The sequence below is a fragment of the Littorina saxatilis genome, linkage group LG2 (genome assembly GCF_037325665.1).
Source record: "Littorina saxatilis isolate snail1 linkage group LG2, US_GU_Lsax_2.0, whole genome shotgun sequence".
Classification (NCBI taxonomy): domain Eukaryota; kingdom Metazoa; phylum Mollusca; class Gastropoda; order Littorinimorpha; family Littorinidae; genus Littorina; species Littorina saxatilis.
The window spans coordinates 14,650,897-14,672,019 of record NC_090246.1 but is presented as its reverse complement, the minus strand read 5'-3'; the positions used below and the strand labels follow the sequence as shown (position 1 = coordinate 14,672,019).

The following is a 21,123-nucleotide window of genomic DNA, read 5'->3' as shown; positions in this document are numbered from 1 at the left end:
CATTTACGGAGTCTACAGATGAGTCTGACGCTGAGAGTCAGGACAGTTAACGTGACAGTTCAGACCAAACAGTTCCGTGCTTTTGGACGGTAGCACATCAGCTTACTTGTGAAGGTGTCTTTTGTTAACCTTGTTTTAGGAGAAGTAGCAAAACTAACCAGGAAGAACACTAGCAAAATGTGTAATTGACGTTGACACTGTGTAAGTGTGTTTGTGTGATTTGTGATGTTATTGTGATGGCCCTTTCAGGCCTGTGAGCTGGTTAGAAATGAGGAATCACTTGAGGAATTTAAGCTCATAAAGGTTATAATTTAGGCAAGCGATTCACAGAGCAGCTGTGAAATAATGTCTTGTGTCTCGGTCGTGTAGGTACAGAGTTTGCTTCTGCAATCATTGTGTTCGTGTTGATGACGGCTTCATAAGACAAAATAATAAGCGAATCTATCGCGAGGAAGACGTTTATGTACAAATCACCGAACCCAACCCATTTTTTGTGTGCATTTTTCTGAAGAATAAACTGCATGTGGTTAATTTCATCCGTTTAATGCTTGTCGAAACATATCTGATCACAGATGAGGTCGCAGTTTGTAGGTTGAATCTATGAATCGGCCAGAGATAGATCTGCATTTCTGGTCAGAAACCAACATTCACACCACAGACATTCCAAACATTTATATTTATTGAGCGAGCCAGTCTGAAGAGTACTCGGGTCCAGCGCGAGCGTTTTTTATTATTACAAAAAATTAACATGAATAATGATTTGATACTAGACTATTACAATACCACCTTTAAAGTTTATGTCCACAAAATACAAATATTTTATTATTAAAAAGAGCAAGCAAAGAAGCTTGAAACTGATAAAGGGCTCCCCAAACTGTGCACCCCTGCGTCCTATACACATGAGAAGCCAAAAAAAACCGATATAGAAATTCATGGAGGGAGTCAGGCGAAGCACTGAGCCTGAAATGAGCGGGTCCAGGGACGCACTGAATATCTATTAATTATCATGCGTACAATCGGTACTGTTTTGGACATTTTTCTGTTGGATATGTGCCAGCACAAATTTACAGAGTTAATCTAACTGATATAACCTTGATGTTTTGGGGAAGGGCTCAGAGAACTTCCAAAAGTCAGCATTACACCGACATGAGCTTTCCATGGATCATCTGTCAATGAGGAATGTTCCTTAGAATTGAGCCTCCTGGTTTTTGGACCCTCAAAGATGTTACTGAGGAGGTCCAACTCCAAGGATCCCCGAAGCATTAGAGTTGGGGGTCCAATGATCCTCTAGGTGGAGTGTCAGTGGGAAGCCCAGGAGCTCTTCTCCAGCTTCCACCTTACGCATCTGTATAGACAGTATAACATTCATATAATTTAAACCATTGCTTTGTTCACCATGGTATTGTTTTTTTCAGACTCAGCCATGGCATTGAGCAGTATTGTGAAAAAAGCCAGCAGCCTGCTGCGCTTGGGGAGCACAGACACACTCAAACCTCCTCCACTGGATGGGGAGATAATCTATTGCAAGAACAACGTGTGTGTGCACCCCCCAGCCTCCTTGCTTCTGGACTCGGAGCACCATCCCGGATATCTGACATTGCGCGCCCATCAGAGTGAGGTAAGCACTTCTTACCAAACAGTAGTACCTGTGATCTTCTTCTTCTTCTTCGTTCGTGGGCTGAAACTCCCACGTACACTCGTGTTTTTTGCACGAGTGGAATTTTACGTGTATGACCGTTTTTTCCCCCGCCATTTAGGCAGCCATACGCCGTTTTTGGAGGAAGCATGCTGGGTATTTTCGTGTTTCTATAACCCACCGAACTCTGACATGGATTACAGGATCTTTTTCGTGCGCACTTGGTCTTGTGCTTGCGTGTACACACGGGGGTGTTCGGACACCGAGGAGAGTCTGCACACAAAGTTGACTCTGAGAAATAAATCTCTCGCCGAACGTGGGGACGAACTCACGCTGACAGCGGCCAACTGGATACAAATCCAGCGCGCTACCGACTGAGCTACGTCCCCGCCCGTACCTGTGATAAAAAGGACACCCTTGGGACCAGCTGAAAGTGTCCTTACATTACAGGTGTCCTGTCATGACAGGTATAGATTGGCAAAGATATTAGACTGGGACTACAGAAGGTGTCCTTTATTTAGAGGTACCAGTGTAATAATAGAAGACAAGTCAACACGTCTGGTGATCAGCATTTGCAGAAATATGTCTAATAGGGGCATTTTCATATGTCAATAACAGTTAGATTTCTGTATTGCTGTGTTTCTCTTTTTTCTTCTTCTGTTTTTTCCAGAGTGAGAATGTGGGATATTGTTGGAAACCAAATCGTTTACATCGGTCAAAGTTGGAAACCAAGCATACCAGTTTCAAGCGTTTGTCTTGTTAAATACTCTTTCATCTTACTTAGTTTAACTAATAACATGTATAGATGAGATCTCAGCCAAGGGTTTTGTGTGCTTTTGAATTTCAGGGCTCCAGACCAACCTTGATTCTGACCTGGATTCCAAATGCCACCCTACAGAAGAACCCACAGAGCATAGAGAACAGCCCCAACCGCTCAAACTCAAGAGGCACCACTCCCAAAGCCAGCCCACGTCGTACACCACGGCAGGAATATGCCAAAACTGATTTCTCTCCTAGTCCTGGACAAAAAGTATTGACAGAAAAACAGAAAAGCAAAGCAGAGCATAAGAAACAAAACCAGGATGCTTGGAGCCTCAGCTCTGACGTTTCAACTGAATCGCGAGACGAGATGGTCAGCCCGATGAGTTCAACTCCAGGCGATGATTCATGGAGGTCGGAGCGCAAACTGAGCTCCAGTTGCAAGTCACAGACGGATTCTGGAATCGGAACAGAAGAACCTGTAATCCTGACTGGCATGAGCATAACCCTCCAGGGTCCCCAAGTGGTGCGAAAGTCCAGCGACACAACTCTGCCGGCGTTACTGGAAACCAGCAACAGCAGTGGAGAAAGCGGCAGTGGTGACGGTCAAAAGAACAACACCAAACCCTTGACCGCTGCCAACAGACAGGTTCGGGTTGGTATCAATGTTAACGATCTGAACGCCAGCGGCGACGATTCTCACGCGGATAACTGTGACATTTTGACGGCAGAAGAACAGCTTGCAGCCATGCTCAACAGACCCAAGCTTCACTCCAAGCGACGCAGTGGAGGGTCGGTAGGGGAGGGTGGTGAGGAGGGTGCCTACAGTATTCACATGGCGGGGGACAGTTTGGTGGTGATGTCCGACGGACAGTCAGGAACAGCCCCCCCTAACTCCCCCAGCCCCAGCATCACAGACAAAAACCTGAACACCAATGAGAACAAGTTTGACACCAGCACGGCTTCCAGCTCTCAGTCGACGGACAACGACTCGCCCATGCAGGGGGCGGAGTCACCGTACGCCGTGTCCAGTCCCAACACCTTGCAAGCCTCGCCGGACAGCAGCATTCACAGCACCCCCATCCGCACCCCCCTCCGGCAACCGTCCCCACACCGCACCCCGGTCAAGCTGGCCAGCAAGCCACCCTGTTTGCTGGAGCTGCCTGGGTCTACTCCTCCCCCACCCAACACCCCTGTGGAGACGCCTGACATCGCTGTCACTCGACACCGTAGCTCCTCCTCCTCTTCCAGCTCTACCTCCGGCCCGGACTCCCCGCCAATCAGTCCCGTCACGACTGACACGGAGGACTGGGATGCTGGTCAGGGCGTGGGTGATTGGTCCGGCCACTACAGCATCCAGCACCAAGGGGGGGAAAGTCCGCGGAGGGATTCGCAGCACAGCGGACCCCTGGAGTCGCCGGACAGCACATGCAGCTCGGCCAGCGCGTCGCACAACATGACCTTCCCCGAGAACTCCATGTCCTTCAGCAAGGGCAAGGCCGGCCGGCGCAGTGCCAGGGATCAAGTGTGCGGCGTTTTTTCTGTGGATCTGGGTGAGTTCGTTTGAACAATTTTGTTCAAAGAATTACAAATAACATTGCCGCATACAATCAATGGAGCACAACAAGCTAAGCCTATAAACTTTCTCTTATAAAACAGTATAAGATCGGACTTGGCAGATGGATACAACATATATCAAAAGGTCAATGTTGTCAAGTGAGTTGATGATTACACACATTTACAGGCTGTCATTATCTTCTTATGGAGTCTTTAAGTCAAAAGAGGTGAACATTCAGGAGTCGTCTCAAGTTTAATGATTCTTTGGATGTTGGAAAATGAAGGCCCTGAAAACAACAGAGGGTTGTTTCTAGATCTAGAAGTTATAACTTGGTGCAGGTATGTTCTGATCACAGCATTAGATGTACCATTGCAGCCTATAACTTGTGGATGTGAACAATACTAGCACGCTCAAGACAGTAAATTCCTTTATCGTCACGGCCATCATTCCTTATTGGCTATACCGTTTTGAAGAAGCTGGTGACAGTTAACCGACAAAAAACATTTGGAGAAAATACCTTAAGTTGGCTTAACTGTTTTCTGTTTTGGGTGGGTTTTTCCAAGACAGTAAATGTCCAATTCCCTTCCCACACCCCACCTTGTTTCCTTTTTGTTTTTTTGAAATTGTGCACTTAAATTGTCATACCACCCTGCAAGCAAATCTGTGTCTGTTTTGTGGGACAGACACGGATCAACTTTATGTGCAGACTCTGAGACTAAGTATCCATGTTTCACCCCTGTGTGATCATTGTGGCACGTAAAAGACCTTGGTCATTCTGCCATAAATGTAGGTGGCTAATTAAACCTAAGCACACACACACCTGGGTAGCGCAACTCTGTTGCTGCTAGCTTTCCATTGGGAGTAAGCGAGCCGAATATCCCAGCGATGGGACAATAAAGTAATGAAAATAAAATGAAAAAATGATGCTTTCAGGTCAGATGAGATCCCTGAGGCTGTTCTTCAGCGACACGGCATGCAAAGCCGGCCAGGTGGTGATAGCCAGTCGAGAAAGCCAGTACAAGATTTTACACTTCCACAATGGAGGTCTGGACCGGCTGGCTGAAATCTTTCAGGAGTGGAGCCTATTTGCCCGAGAAACTGACAAAAGCGCTTCAAAATCGTTCAAGCTCATGGTATGTCTCCACTTTCTGTGACTTAAAGTTGTGTTTTTGGCTCACGTAAGTGTAGCCTATGCGATCGTAACTTTGTCTGTCTGTGCGTGCGTGTGTATGTGCGTGCGTGCGTGCGTGTGTATGTCTGTGGTACAAACTCTAACATTTGAAGACGTCACATTACATTGACGTCACATTATGACGTAAGAGGGTTAGACGTCACGCGAAGGAAGTACTGAAAGTCTCGGTCATTATTATTTTGAGCGGGCCGAGACTAGTTGGCAGTCGTGTCCCTGTAAGTAGGCTACATGCAGACAGACAGATCTAGATCTAGTGTCTCGCTTTCTTGCACAGTTTCACCTATGCTCTTTTTGTGTGTGTGTGTGTGTGTGTGTGTGTGTGTGTGTGTATGTGTGATGGAGTGCTTGAGTTTGTGTTACTGTTTGTCGATTTCTTATGTGAGCCTTGATGGCTTCGCCTCTTGTTCTAGTTTAATTTGGATATAAGGTTGTCTTTCTGAGCAAGTCTGTGCAAGTGCATGCTGTTCAGATATCTCCTTTATTATCAAGAATAAAAAGTTCTTCGAAATACCGTACTTTCCGGGTCATAAGGCGCGACTTTTTTCCTCGAGTTCGACCCCTGCGTCTTGTATAACGAAGCGTCTAATCCGTGTATGAAATACGAAAAAAATCAAAGAGACCGCCTGAGTACCAGTCAAACAACTTGTGATAATGCATGTTTCAGCTACTAGGTACTGCCCTGGCCAAGTTTCCTCGAGCTCTCAAGCCACCCAGCTATCACAATGCCTGCCTTTGATCTGGCCGCACACACAGAGCACACATAATTATTTCCACTCTGTTAAACTCGGTCACTGACCGGTCACTGACCCGGTGCAGGAAGTATTTCCTCTCTCAGATATGACAGGGGAACCACCTCTCATGGCAAAAACTGGGTCATTGACCCCTGGGAAGAAGGTCGTGTCTATAAACAAGGCCACCCAGCTATCACAATGTCTTTGATCTCGCCGCACACACAGAGTTCGACTCTGTTAAACTCGGTCACTGACCCCGAAGCAGGAAGTGTTTCCTCTCTCAGATATGACAGGAACCACCTCTCATGGCAAAGTGTCTATAAACAATGGACCTGGCTTTGATCTCGCGGGCTTATTTTCATTCTTCGACTACCGGTATACTTTTTCAATTTTGGTGCGCCCTATCGGCCCCCTGCGTCCAATGGGTGACTGGATTACAATTTTTGTTAAAAAGAAGGGGGTGCGTCTTAGATAACGAAGCGCCTTGTCACCCGGAAAGTACGGTATGTACAGGAACAGGGTTGTGTGGCTGTTGGTTTGTGTTTGTGTACAATTATTAATTATATTTATTTTATAAGTATACTTGTTTCATTCAACTTCTGAGATAATTTATTATGTCACACACGCACACTTTCTTACTTCATTAAAAAAAAAAAAGTGACATCGTTTCTGTCATTTTTTTAAGATTCAAACTGACAACTTTTATCATTCTGCAAAGTTCCAAGGTTTTCAAGTAAAAAAAATACAGTAGCACTACAGTGGAAGTCCTTTTTTGAGACCCCCAATTTAAGACTCACTCGCATTTTAAGACTACCTCCTTTTTGAGTCACTTGAGAAAAAGTGACTCTATGTAATCGGTCAGTGTTAGTCTGTCCGCCCGGCCGTCCGGCCGGCCGTCCGGCCGGCCGTCCGGCCGGCCGTCCGTAGACACCACCTTAACGTTGGACTTTTCTCGGAAACTATCAAAGCGATCGGGCTCATATTTTGTTTAGTCGTGACCTCCAATGACCTCTACACTTTAACGATGGTTTCGTTGACCTTTGACCTTTTTCAAGGTCACAGGTCAGCGTCAAAGGAAAAATTAGACATTTTATATCTTTGACAAAGTTCATCGGATGTGATTGAAACTTTGTAGGATTATTCTTTACATCAAAGTATTTACATCTGTAGCCTTTTACGAACGTTATCAGAAAAACAAGGGAGATAACTAGCCTTTTCTGTTCGGCAACACACAACTTAACGTTGGGCTTTTCTCGGAAACTATAAAAGTGACCGGGCTCAAATTTTATGTGAACGTGACTCATTGTGTTGTGAATAGCAATTTCTTCCTGTCCATCTGATGCCTCATATAATATTCAGAACTGCGAAAGTGACTCGATCGAGCGTTTGCTCTTCTTGTTAAGGGTAAGACTTGATTTCTCAGAATTTTGAAGGTCTCAAAATGGGGGTTCCATTGTACTACTTTGTATTTTGACCAGACCAGACCAGACCAGACCAGACCAGACCAGACCAGACCAGAGATACTGCAAGCAATTACAACAGGTTTGGCCCAGAACGAGTTAACAATTGACAATTTTTTCGTGAAGGATGCAGTTATGCCCACCGGGGGAGAGGAGACGGCAAGCAAACCGTACCAGCAGTTCCTGGTGGTCAAGCCACAACTGACCAACCTTGACATCCACCCCGAGGAGGGGTCGTTTCTCATAGTTACCGAGGACATCTGGCGGGAGCATATGAACAGCGACGGCACCATAGATGATGAGCTGCAACTTAGAAAGGTAGGTGGATATCAGTAGTCTTTAGAGGAGTGCTGTTTTTGCAAAGGAGCGGTTTGCCGAGTTCTCAAGTCCTAACAAAAATTGACATTTAAACACCATTCACCATTTTCGCTAAAGCCTGCTCCAGCCTATTGTGAAATAAGATTCTCAGGAGGTAGGCCTCTCCCCCCCCCTCTCTCTCTCTCTCTCTCTCTCTCTCTCTCTCTCTCTCTCTCTCTCTCTCTCTCTCTCTCTCTCTCTCTCTCTCTCTCGAGGTAATACACACCGGTACGACCGAACATAAGGTATCAATAAACTCCTCTTGTGCAGCGGGTTGAAAGTATACCCTGATCCCTCGGAGATATACCTCCACTCCGGTCTGAACGACCTCACGTGACATGTTATATGGTAGAAGAGCATGCTGTCGCTTATTCTCCTTCTGAAGATGAGGTATACCCTCAGTTCGGTTAGACTGAAACGATGCTCAAGCAGTGGAATTTGTGTGTGGTTTGTTTCAGAGCAAAATGTTATTTTATCCAAACAAGAAAATATTCTCGCGCACCGCCTTGTTCAGGATATCCACAAGTTGACAATGATGTGTGCGAAATAAACTGAATAAACAATGAAACGAACCAGAACGGACGGACGGACGGGCAGACTGACGGACGGACTGACGGACGGACCGACGGGCAGATTGAGGGACGGACCGATCGATGGACGGACGGAGGGACGGGGGGAGGGGGGGGGGGCGGGAGGGGGGGGGGGGGGGGGGTGGCGTTACGGGTAACGGCCCTCCTGATCCGGTCCTGCAGGGTATTCCTTCAACCCTCTGCACAAGAGGAATCTATTCGGATACAGACTGAAGGACGGACGGACTGACGGACGGACTGATGGACTGACAGACAGACTGTCGGACGGACCGTATGGACGGACATACGGACGGACTAAAAGGACGAAGGAACGAATAAACGAAGGAAATAACGAAGGTCGGAACGAAAGAGCGAACGAACCAACCCACGAATGAACGAACGAACGAACGAACGAACGAGCAAACAAACAAACAAACAAACAAACAAATAAACAAGCAAACAATAAACAATAATTGTGTGCAATCTGGCCCATTTTCAGGGCATTTGTCAAACGTTTGGAGGAGGTCCACAGTTAGGCCTGGGTGGGGGGGGGGGGTGTCCCACCAACAGGAATCCCCCCCCCCCTCTCCCCTGTCAGTATTGGGCCCTGCACAAGAGGAATCTATTGTTACAGACTGAAGGACGGACGGACTGACGGACGGACTGATGGACTGACGGACGTACTGAAGGACTGTCGGACGAACTGTCGAACGAACGAACGAACGAACGAACGAACGAACAAACGAACGAACGAACTGACGAACGAACAAACTGACGAACGAACAAACAAACGAACAAATTAGCAAATGAATACATACATTCGCAGAAAGAAAAAGGCAAAAGGTACATTTGTGGAGTCAGTAAGGGGGGTGGGTGGGCTTCCGGAACCCAGGAACCTTGGGAATCCCCCCTGGCCTAGAACACACACACACTGATCGACACTGACACACACACTGACACACACAACTTGACGAACGCACACACACACACACAATACACACACACACACATCCACACCGGCACACACACACACACACACACGCACGCACACACACACTGTGACACACACACGTAAACACACACACCGGCAATGACACTGACACACACACACGTACCGTACACACTGACGGGCACACTGCCGGGCACACACACACACACACACACACACACACACACACACACACACAAACACAAACACATACTGACATACTCGCAACTGACATAGCAGAGGGGGGTGGTAAGTCATTTGAACGTTTAATTTCTTTTGTCACAAATTTAACTACCCATCATTCCTTGTGTTTTTATTTTGAGATAGTTTTGTATTTTTAGTCACTGCAGCGAAGGGACATCACTCCCGCCACCTTATCTGTATCTTCTTCTGCTTGTTGCTGCAACACGTGTAGACCAGTCCAAATCGTCCAAATGTAGTGGTCATCTGCAGAGACGCCGCCGTGCCGTACAGCTTATCCTGGATGGGAGTCGGGATTCGCTTTTTTTGCACTGCCATTGATGCCAAGAACGGAGCAGCCAGGGTCATTTCAATTTTCATCCAGGAATGGCACAAGCGAGCCAAACCGGCCGATGGTCTTTCGACTCCATGGAGACAGCTGGTGAAGGTAATACTATTTTTATTCCTACATTCGTGTTGACGACAGAGTGCAACGTTTCTAAAATATGATCGGTGCTAACAGAGCAGCAGGAATATACGTGCCCTTGATGACTTGGTCACTTTCGGTTTCACGGTACCAGTAAAGTCGATCGAACCCCCCCCCCCCCCCCCCCCCCCTTCCTTTTAGGACCTAAACAAATCTGAAAAAATCAGGTCTTGAAAGGAAGAAGTCTTGAGATGAGAGTAAATATAGAGAGGTTGTGGACAGACAAATCTGAGAAAACAGGGTCTTAAAAGGGAGGGAGTCTTTAATCAGGGGATATTAAAAGTGTTGTTCCACTGTACTACCAAAAAGAGGGGATACTGTTTGATGTTACTGTAAAGACTTACAGTAACACTGTTCTCTCCGATTGCCAGTGTTTGTACTTTGAAACAGATTGTATGACCGGCACGGTTGGCCTTGTGGTAAGGCGCCCGCCCCGTGATCGGGAGGTCGTGGGTTCGAACCCCGGCCGGGTCATACCTAAGACTTTAAAATTGGCAATCTAGTGGCTGCTCCGCCTGGCGTCTGGCATTATGGGGTTAGTGCTAGGACTGGTTGGTCCGGTGTCAGAATAATGTGACTGGGTGAGACACGAAGCCTGTGCTGCGACTTCTGTCTTGTGTGTGGCGCACGTTAAATGTCAAAGCAGCACCGCCCTGATTGGCCCTTCGTGGTCGACTGGGCGTTAAGCAAACAAACAAACAGATTGTATCCTGAAATTTAGCACTCCATGTGTTAACATTTCCACTTCCAGGTCTGTAGTGTGCAAACGTGTTGTCACTGTTACAGCTGAAATGAACTAACAAGAATACTAGTCTGATGTACATAAAATATGGGAGAGGTTTGGGGTCGGGGGTGGATGGCAAGCATAACATTGATAAATGACTATAGTTTTGCAGTGGTTTGCTCTCTTGTACTATGAGTGTTAACAGCAATTGTTTATAATTTGTTACTCAACTTACTGTAAGGACTATTACTATTAGCTTTTCTCAGCAACTGCAAACAATTGTGACTTAATTGCAAGAGCGCTTCATTAAACATTGGGACACTTCTTTTGGTTTTTTTAATGGCTATAGTGTAGAAACTAGAAATGCTGAGATACATTAATGTAGTCATGAACAACAGCAACAACAAAAACAAGAACATGTTTTGAATTCTGATAGCTAATGAAACTGACAGCTTGATTAGAATTATGTAGTTTTTGCAATTGCTGACTGAGTTGCATCCTTTGGTTTTACCTTGCATTGATTATCACCTTTGCTGACAATTGACTCATTGAGTGCAGTATTGAGTAACGTATAGTTATTTTATTTCAAGTTAACTTCTGGCTCTGCATGGTGTTAATCCTACTCAAACTTAGTCAAAGTAAGGTATCATTATTTATGAATAATGTGAAGTTGAAGATACAAATTAATGAGAAAGTTTGTGTATTTTTCTGTACACTCTTGCTATTTACTGTTTCAGTGCTGAACCATTTGCTTGAATGCTTGATCAGATGATGACAGAGTGACACCTGGTGGTACCCAATAAAACTGCCTTTGCTGCTATAACTACAAGAAATTTCTACAATTCAGAACAGTAAGTGCATGAGGTTCCATTTTAAGCTGTCAAGAGTAAATCTCAGGAATAGATTAGAAGATTTAGTTATGTCACACATGTCTTGCTTTCTTGACTTTTCTCACACTCTCTTGTCAGACTCAGAGAGTGCATGATTGTACATTTTTTTTACAGTAATTTTTTATGTTCCTAATTGGAAAACAAATGTGTCATAATCTTAGTGTTTAGGATAACTATATGGCAGAGAGAATCATGGAAATGATTGGGCGATGGGGGTGTGTCGCTGATGTGCAAGAGGGTGGGTGGGTGTGGAGAGAGTAGTGATAATAATAATAATAATGCAAACTTTTATAGCGCTATTCTAGAAAAATGTCTACTCTTAGCGCTTTACAATACATACATCGACCAAGCATACTATACACGCACAGGCAAAGAAACCGACCAAACATAACCAACAAACTATACATGCACAGGCAAAGAAAGCGACCAAACATAAAATACACGCACAGGCAAGATAACGACCAAACATAAACAAACATACTATGACCAAACATAACCAACATACTATACGCGCGCAGGCAAAGAGAACAATCAGCACATGTAATAATTACTGACAACTAATAATGCAGGCATACAATGACAGTCCAATACACAGCCTAAGCACAAGAACCACAGTAGGCTTCCATATAAAAACGTGTCAACGGTACTATTTACACACACTCACACAGTGCTGACACAAAGCGCAGAAAATATATATACACGTTATTTTAGGCGCTAGGTAGGGGGTGAGGTGGGGCGGGATGGGGTGGGTGGGGAGATGCTGGGGGGGGGAATCACTTGCGCTGAAAGAGGTGTGTTTTGAGATTTGTCTTGAATGTAGTGAGAGAATCTGTGTGTCTGAGAGGCAGTGGTAATCTATTCCAGGTCACAGGGGCTTGATAGGCGAAGGACCTCTCGCCACATGTTTTTGTTTGCACTCATTGAGTGTTTTTGATGTTAGTCAACTACTAACTAAAAGATTACTGATTGCATACATTTAGTGTTTATTGATTTGGAGGGTGGGGGCAAGCAGTATTATTACATGTGTATGGGTATACTAGTTGTGCATGTTCCAAATGGGGGTGGAGGTTGGCATGGCAAGCAATAGCTCAGTCGGTATAGTGGCCTTGAAACCGGTTGTGGGGATTTATTTCTCAGAATTGACGTTGTGCAGACTCTGCTTGGTTTCTGAATAGCTTATTAAGCCTGTGACTGTGTGCATACATAAAGATCTCAAGTTCACAGTTTCAGGGCTTGGAATTAATGGAAACATCAACACACATGTAGGAAAAACTCAAAAAAAGGAGGGGGGGGGGAGTTTGGTCCCACGGTAGTGTTTGAATGAAAGCAATCTTACTTTTTAAGAGGGTAATCTTGCAGGACTATGATTCTTACATTGGTAGTTGACTAGTGTAGTTGTGGTTTTGTACTAGTGAGGAATGTCATCTATGTCATGTGATTTCTTGCTTCTTCTTTTTGTGTGTGCAGCTAAAGATGTTGGACCTTGCCTACAGCCTAGTTTTGCATAGATCTCCAACACCGTGGCTTTACTCTGAGACACCACAGAAAACACAGCCTTTTCTGCTGCTGAAAGGTAAACATTAGGTTAAATTTGTGTTTGTTTTGATTTGTATGTTTTCCTTTTGTAGTCTATGGCAGGAGATTTGTGCAGGTGTACAAATGGTAGAGGTGTCAGAGGAAATGTCCACTTGTTACTTGTCTCTATATCAGTATATATGTATCACAAATACGCATCAAATGTACTGATAGAGACCACATGGACAATTTCAAGCACTTTTCTGCCAGGGGTAGGGTCAGCTATGTAAGAATCATGTCTTACTCTGTTCATGCAAAAATAAGGTTCTGCATTTGAATGAGTTTGAATCAGGCACCTGTGTTTTTGCTCTTGTTTGTGCCCTCTTGTGAACTGTTAACTTATGAACAACCACCCCAGCAAGCAACTCTTTACTGTTCTGAGCACAACAGAAGGGCGCATGGTCTGGGCATATGGATGGTAAACACATCTCATGCACAAGTACAGGCCTGAAAGTGGCAAGTATTTTCAATTACTCGCCATGGCGAGTAAAAATCATGTAAATGGTGAGTAGAAATGTTAATCTACTCGCCACATGCGAGTAAAGTTGATAAAACAAATGGTTGTTTTGACGAGTAAAGTTTCAGTAAATTATGAGAAGTACATGTACTAGCAGTGCTTCATTTTGTGGACTTTCAGTGCTGAAGTATGATTGTGTGGATTGATCATTTTGTATTCTGTTATTCAGATTGCCACTTGCTTTCTTTTACATATATTTACAAGATGGTGGCTGATTTGTGTGTGTTGCAGAACACAGGTCCATGAATAAAAGAACCCAGCTGGTATTCTTCATTCATGGAAAATGAAAGGAAATTTATCAGCCAGGATTCGCCACTCACTCTGCTAAGGGGGAACCCCGGTCAGCCCTACAGTGGATGAACAGCTTGGTCCTTGGAGGGAAAGGTAACTACTGCAGCACTTTAGAAGGGGTCTATGTCGACCAACAGTGGCTGTATTCCCTGTATGTTAATTTCCTGTACATATACAGGGAATATACTTCCGTTAGACGCCATGGAGTTACTTCAAGCTTACGAAAGTGAAAGTGATTCAATGGACGAGAGTACCAGCGAGGAAAACATAATACCAGGCTGTTGGGGGTGGGGGTGCAGATGTTTCTTTAACTAAATCCGTTTTGATAAACGGTCGAAGCATGTTTTGCTTGACTGGATGCCGCACGCGAATTCAGGATTTTAAATAGATTCTCCTATCTAACCGCAGTCACGCGCTTGGCGCAAGATTGTACGATATTATACTTCTTTACAGAAAATCCAACTGTATTCCCGGTACACAAGGAAAACACCTATGGCTATGGGGAATACACCTTCTTTTGGTCGACATAGACCCCTTCAACCTTACAATATGTGAATGTGTAGAATATTATGCTTTTGCTTAAAGCTTGTTACATATGACTAAGACAGAAATGTTAATCATTCCCTTGGTGCAAATCATAAAAAGAACAATAGCGATCTGATGTACTGTGGATCAATCGAGGAAAAGGTGTGTATGACCTAGAAGAAACTGGTTTTGAAAGTGCTGAGGATGGATGGAACATTGATGCAATATCATTTACTACATTGAACCTGGGTTTCAAACTGAAGTGCTTTTTTATGCTTCTTGTTATATATATATGGTCTCGATTGACTCCTGTGTTCAAGAGACTGTAAACAACCATAAACAATCTTGTGTTGTTATGTGGTGGTGGTTTTGCTGTTGTCTAGCATCTACCCGTAATTGGCTTTATCAAATGCACCAGAAACGAGCATGAGTTTGTCGGATTAGTGAACTGTTTGAAAAACTTTAATGTATTTGTGGTTGACAGGTTGTTATTATTTCTATATTGTGTTCTTCTTTTTCTCAGGTGGGCTGTCTTCTGAAACATATGAATCGGGAGCGTCACATCTTTCTTCCTGAGACATCCCCTCTTGAAAATGGTGTGGCGTTTAGCTGAATGGAAACGTGGCAGTGTCCTGTTTTTCATAGCTTCGATGCGCGAAGTTGGGGATTTCAGCAGAGAATTTATTGATTGATTAATTCATTAGTTATTTAAGCTCACCTCACTCCTTAGTGTTATTTAGGGGGATGGGGGGGGGGGGGGGGGTGGTGTTGGCCTGGATCTTGTTAGTGAACTTTCTTTCTGGCAACTCGCATCAGAAATTCCAGGTTTGCTTTCAAGGCAATAGACGGTTTTTGAAAATAATTCTGTTAGGATTATCAGCAGTCCGGAGGTGTAAAAATCCCTGTACTGCAGTCAGGTTTTTCAAAACATCTCGAGCACGCTCTACGCCTCTGACGGGCTGTATCCCACAATCGGGACAAACGACCAACTTGGATGTGTATGCCATGCGCACAATATGATACCCCTTGCCTTTAAAAATCAGCGGTCACGAGTTCATCAGAGTTCAGAATTTGTTGTGTAAAAGATAGCCGCTGTCAGCTAGCCATTCGTGGCTCAGGTGATTATATTTAATACAAATTTAAAAAAAGGTTTCTTATGTAGCGCACGCCGCACAGCATACACATCACAGTCAGTCGCTTGTCCTGATCGCAGGATAGTGTGAAACATGCTCCGGGAGACTGCCAATAATCCTTACATAGTTATTTTAAAGAAATTGTGTATTGGTACAGCATGTTATGCATGTACTAAGATAGCTATTTGTAAATATTTGGTAGATATTTATGGTGGTGTCCCGAATTGCTCCCTCCCAATTTGCCCCATCCCATATGGTCCCCAATTATTCTTGCATTTTGCTGTGAGTAACATAACGTGTGCAAAGGCATTTGTCTGAAGCGCATTTCCAAAAAGACCCCCCACGGGTTAGGGGGAAGAATTTACCCGATGCTCCCCAGCATGTCGTAAGAGGCGACTAACGGATTCTGTTTCTCCTTTTACCCTTGTTAAGTGTTTCTTATATAGTCAATGTTTGTACAGATTTTAGTCAAGCAGTATGGAAGAAATGTTAAGTCTTTTGTACTGGAAACTTGCATTCTCCCAGTAAGGTAGTATATTGTACTACGTTGCAAGCCCCTGGAGCATTTTTTTTATTAGTGCTTTTGTGAACAAGAAACAATTAACAAGTGGCTCTATCCCATCTCCCCCCCTTTCCCTGTCGCGATATAACCTTCGTTAAACACCAATTAAAGAAAGAATTTCCAAAAAGCATAGTTACCATTTGTTTTTTTAAATCTGAATCCGTGACTGTTGTTCTTGAATACTCTTTCGTTTAGGTTTCCAAAAATGCTGATATAAAGGGGAAGGATAGTTGAAACTGTAACCGTTTACATTTTGCTCCCAGATTTGCAGTTGTTGTTTTTACTAGGAGTTTGGACGGGCTCGGTGTTCTTGTGGATAAGACATCGGCCTCCTATTCAGAAGGTCATGAGTCAAAATCGCGGCCGCCTGGTAGGTTAAAGGTGGAGAATTTTCTGATCTCCAAGGTCATTGCTTATGTGCAGACCTGCTAGTGCCTTATCCTCCTTCGTGTGTACACGCAATCACAAGACCAAGTGCGCACGGAAAAGATCCTGTAACCCATGTCAGAGTTTGGTGGGTTATAGAAACACAAAAATACCCTGCATGCTTCCCCCGAAAGCGGCGTATGGCTGCCTGAATGGTGGGGTAAAAACGGTCATACACGTAAAAATCCACTCGTGCAAATTTGTGAGTGAACGTGGGAGTTTCAGCCCATGAGCGAAGAAGAAGAAGAACTATGAGTTTTACTCTTTTAAAAAAATTATTTTCAAATTCGAAGATTGCCACAACAGTAGTCTATCTCATCCGACTTGAACCCTTCAGACTCCCTGTACATGTACTTGCAGTTTAAACTCATATTTTGTCTGAGAATAGTTTTCAAATGCAAAGTCCTTCAGAAAAACTGCGAGATAAAAATCTGGAGTGCTAATATCGTGTTGGTGTATCGTGTCAGTGGCCGAGTGGTAACGCACTTGCGCTCGGAAGCGAGAGGTTGCGAGTTCGACCCTGGGTCAGGGCGTTAGCAATTTTCTGCCCCCTTTCCTAACCTAGGTGGTGGGTTCAAGTCTTTCGGATGAGACGAAAAACCGAGGTCCCTTCGTGTACACTACATTGGGGTGTGCACGTTAAAGATCCCACGATTGACAAAAGGGTCTTTCCTGGCAAAATTGTATAGGCATAGATAAATTTTCATAAAAATGTCCACCAAAATACCCGTGTGACTTGGAATAATAGGCCGTGAAAAGCAGGATATGCGCCGAAATGGCTGCGATCTGCTGGCCGATGTGAATGCGTGATGTATTGTGTAAAACAATATTACATCTCACACGGCATAAATAAATCCCTGTGCCTTGAATATGTGCGCGATATAAATTGCATAAAATAAAATTAAAATAAAATCCCCGAGCTTAGAACTGTACCCACAGAATACGCGCAATATAAGCCTCATATTGATTGGTATGTAAGAAATGTTAAAGTCCTTTGTACTGGAAACTTGCATTCTCCCAGTAAGGTAGTATATTGTACTACGTTGCAAGCCCCTGGAGCAATTTTTTGATTAGTGCTTTTGTGAACAAGAAACAATTAACAAGTGGCTCTATCCCATCCCCCATCCCCCCCCCCCCCCCCCCCCCCCCTCTTTCCCCGTCGCGATATAACCTTGAACGGTTGAAAACGACGTTAAACACCAAATATAGAAAGAAAGAATAATCTTTGAACAGCATTTGGTTGGAAAATGAAAGTCTTCACAAAGCTATCTTCTTCTATTTGTGTGGGTTAATAAATAGGATTTAACATAACAATGTGGTACTGGTATGGGTTTTGTAAAGTGATTACTCAACTTCTGTGAATTGTACCTTCGTGGTGATCATGCTACACACTGGGTAATTCAAGCACAGAAAATAATATTTCTTAATAATTTGGCCTTATAAATGTACTTCGTGACTGTATTTGTATATGGTGAAAAGGAGAAGATATAAAATTTGTGAAATAGGACTTCGTATTTGGTTTTGTCATAATGAATTTGTTGTTTCTGTGTGTGTGTGTGTGTGTGTGTGTGTGTGTGTGTGTGTGTGTGTGTGTGTGTGTGTGTGTGTGTGTGTGTGTGAGCATGCATGCGTGCTTATGTGTGAGTGCACAATTGTGTGTGTGTATTAATCCAGCAGAAACAGCTTCTCTTCCATACATTTGAATCATTTATATTGATACCACATGGAGACTATTCTGAACACACAAGCGTGGTTTTCTCTCTACAGTGCTTTTCCTAAAGTTAAATATTGAATTTTTGAATTTAAAAGTTTTTGGCACACCACTTTAAGATAATGCTCAAGGAAAATAAATAGTCTTCTTTTTTCATTAACGCTTTTTCTCACAGTGATGTGTCAATATCTCAGACGCAAATCCAGAGTCATGCACCGTTTTATGCTTGGGAAGCGCACTATACTCACTTTGGTAACGGTCACTGTTAGAAACATGCATACCAATCAATCAATTAAGCGAAAATGAATGATAAGATTCGATTATGTTCTTCTTTTTGTGCACAGGCGGTTATATACAAACGTGCATAGTGTCAAAAGAAATCACACACACACACACACTGAAAGTATGAAGAAGCCCCTCCAACTTTTGGTTGAGTTTGACTGCATTACCTTGAGGAGACTGACGACACTTCACAATGGAAAAAATAATAACTTTTACATTTCAGTGATTTGTTTTAAGTACAAAAGTACAAGTGAAAGTAGAAATAAATTAATGTGACACTATCCCGTAATCACATATCAGGGTCAACTATAATCAGTCCATTGGTTTACAAAACTTTATTCAATTTGTTATCATGACAGAAACAATGCATTGTTTTTTTAAGATAACTCAAGCATAAATGCTTATTTTAAGTCATCCTGGTATGTACATAACAAAGTTTAGCATGATGGCGGACTAGATACATTTACTCATTTCAGACAACGAAAACAAACAGACAAACCTGATGCGCAAGCAATCAAAAAATGGAGGGGGTGGTAGTACAGAACTTGGTGGGGGTAAAAACAAGAAACAAAAAGTAATGGGGTACGAGAGAACAGAATTCAGCATAAGGGGGAAAAAAAAGGACGACGAAGACTTGGAGCGCCAGAAATGTTGGAAGAGTGGGTCACGTCACAATAATATTAAATGCACAGAAGACACACACGCAAAGTTAATACATTTTGTGATCGGCGAAAATGGCACTAAATTACATAACGATTGGGCCATAATCGATAAGTCGAAACAAGGACACAAAACACGAGAGAAATTACGAAGAACAATTGGTCAGGCAGCATTTGTCTCATGACAGTGTCAAATGAACATTATGAATAAAATGTAGAGGCTCATGTACGGAACATGCCTGGTTGTCTTAATAAATTCTTGTACAGTTATGAATATGGTCTGATTGACATTCCGGGAATATTGCGGGATGCCTTTCAATAATATTTCAATAAACTTATAATCAGTTATCAATTGACAATAATCGTACATCTCTACACAAGGGTCAATGCAACAAATAGTGCTCAGCAGTCTCCCTTGGGTAACCGCACTCACATTTGGGGCATTCCTTGAGGTGCCGCTGACATAAATCAAAATTCAAATCACTCATACCAATACGCAGTCTGCAATTATGGACTTTTTCAAATCTATCTCCAAAATAATAATGACATGGTACTTTAAAATCAACGTTGATTGCAGTAAAGTAATTGACTGACAATTAGGGTTGTATGTGGGGTGCCTAAAATTTGAACTTTTCTTATTCCCGAATATTTTTTGTGGGCGCAGAAGCACGGGGCAAATGGTATTGTTTTTTTCTGGAGGGGGATCAGACAATATAAAACCAATTAGAGGCCGAGTTGCCTGACAGAAAGGCCAATTCTAGCCCCAGTCCATGCCGGTTACATGTAATTAGCTATGCACACATTTGAGATCGATACCCAACCTTACTGAGCATCAGTTCTTTGCGTTATTTTAATTTTCTTGTTTTTCTTTAAAATAAAAAAGGGAATGGTTTTATTGATGTCATTTTATTATGTCATTATCTAGTCAGCATAAATGACTTTTGTGGATACAGGAGAAAGTGTTAACGATGTGAAGATTTCAAGTGTGGTTTGTGGTCATCTGCTCAGTTGACCACTTAAAATGTTGTTTCATTTGATGATACGTTTTGTTTGGTGTTCCCGCTTGAATGTGACAGTAAGTTGTACAATGTTACTCTGTGTGTGTGTGTGTGTGTGTGTGTGTGTGTGTGTGTGTGTGTGTGTCATGTGTGTGTGTGTGTGTGTGTGTGTGCGTGCGTGAGTGTGTTTGTGTGTGTTGGTGTGTGTGTGTGTTTGGTAACCGGCTTTGTACAGCGGGACCACCTTATTTTGTCATGTATTTTTATTCATTCTGGAGCTTTATTAAATAAACTGCCCATTTCAATCACAACTCTGGTCTGGTCTTATTGTCAGTGTTGCATAAATGATTGTATGTGAGCTTGTGAACATACAAAGAAAAAAGAAAGAAACATTCTGTGTCGAAATATCTTGACTAAAAATCAGGCGGAAGACTACACCTGTTGCATTTCCTATTATGCTCAGGCAATTATAACTGAGGGCGGAAGCGACAATGATTCGTTTTCCCCCCAGATAACATTAATTTGTAGAGACGGAAAAGGAACACGCACATTCTGGAACTGATTTGTGTAAATAACTGAGAGGGTGTTTTGTCTGTTTTGTGAAACGGTCCTCACACACTGATTTGCAAAGTTCCACAGTTAGGCAGCTGAATTAAAGCATTACATAATGCATAGTGTAAACTCTAGGCCTACTTCAAGGTCTTATTACTTCAAGATGCATACACGTGCTGTTGTATCTGTTAGTGCTTGCCGGACACCAGTGCTGATTAAAATGGCTTAGATTGTTACTAATTTGAAACTACAGTATGTCCTTTTACGCGTTGTGGCAACTGAATTTTGTTGGTACCGATGATTTATACAAAGACTTTTATCACAGGTTTCTTCCATATCAAACATTTATACTTACCTTCAA

The 21,123-nt window shown here is 43.3% G+C and overlaps 1 protein-coding gene and 1 long non-coding RNA gene across 2 annotated transcripts in view; both read left to right on the top strand.

The window, feature by feature from the left end:
* Nucleotides 1-1,420: 1,420 nt before the first annotated feature.
* The window catches only part of LOC138958270 (TBC1 domain family member 16-like), a 39,967-nt gene continuing 20,264 nt past the window's right edge, over nucleotides 1,421-21,123 (top strand). The window contains exons 1-4 of the mRNA XM_070329378.1: nucleotides 1,421-1,618; nucleotides 2,484-3,948; nucleotides 4,887-5,086; nucleotides 7,463-7,654. Coding sequence (XP_070185479.1) covers nucleotides 1,424-1,618; nucleotides 2,484-3,948; nucleotides 4,887-5,086; nucleotides 7,463-7,654 — 2,052 coding nt within the window. The 5' untranslated portion in view covers nucleotides 1,421-1,423. The remainder of the gene's footprint in view (nucleotides 1,619-2,483; nucleotides 3,949-4,886; nucleotides 5,087-7,462; nucleotides 7,655-21,123) is intronic.
* On the top strand, nucleotides 8,982-18,067 carry LOC138958268 (uncharacterized). The gene is made up of 5 exons (XR_011453355.1): nucleotides 8,982-9,878; nucleotides 11,379-11,492; nucleotides 12,999-13,104; nucleotides 13,855-14,007; nucleotides 14,963-18,067. It is a non-coding gene; the product is annotated as an uncharacterized lncRNA (long non-coding RNA).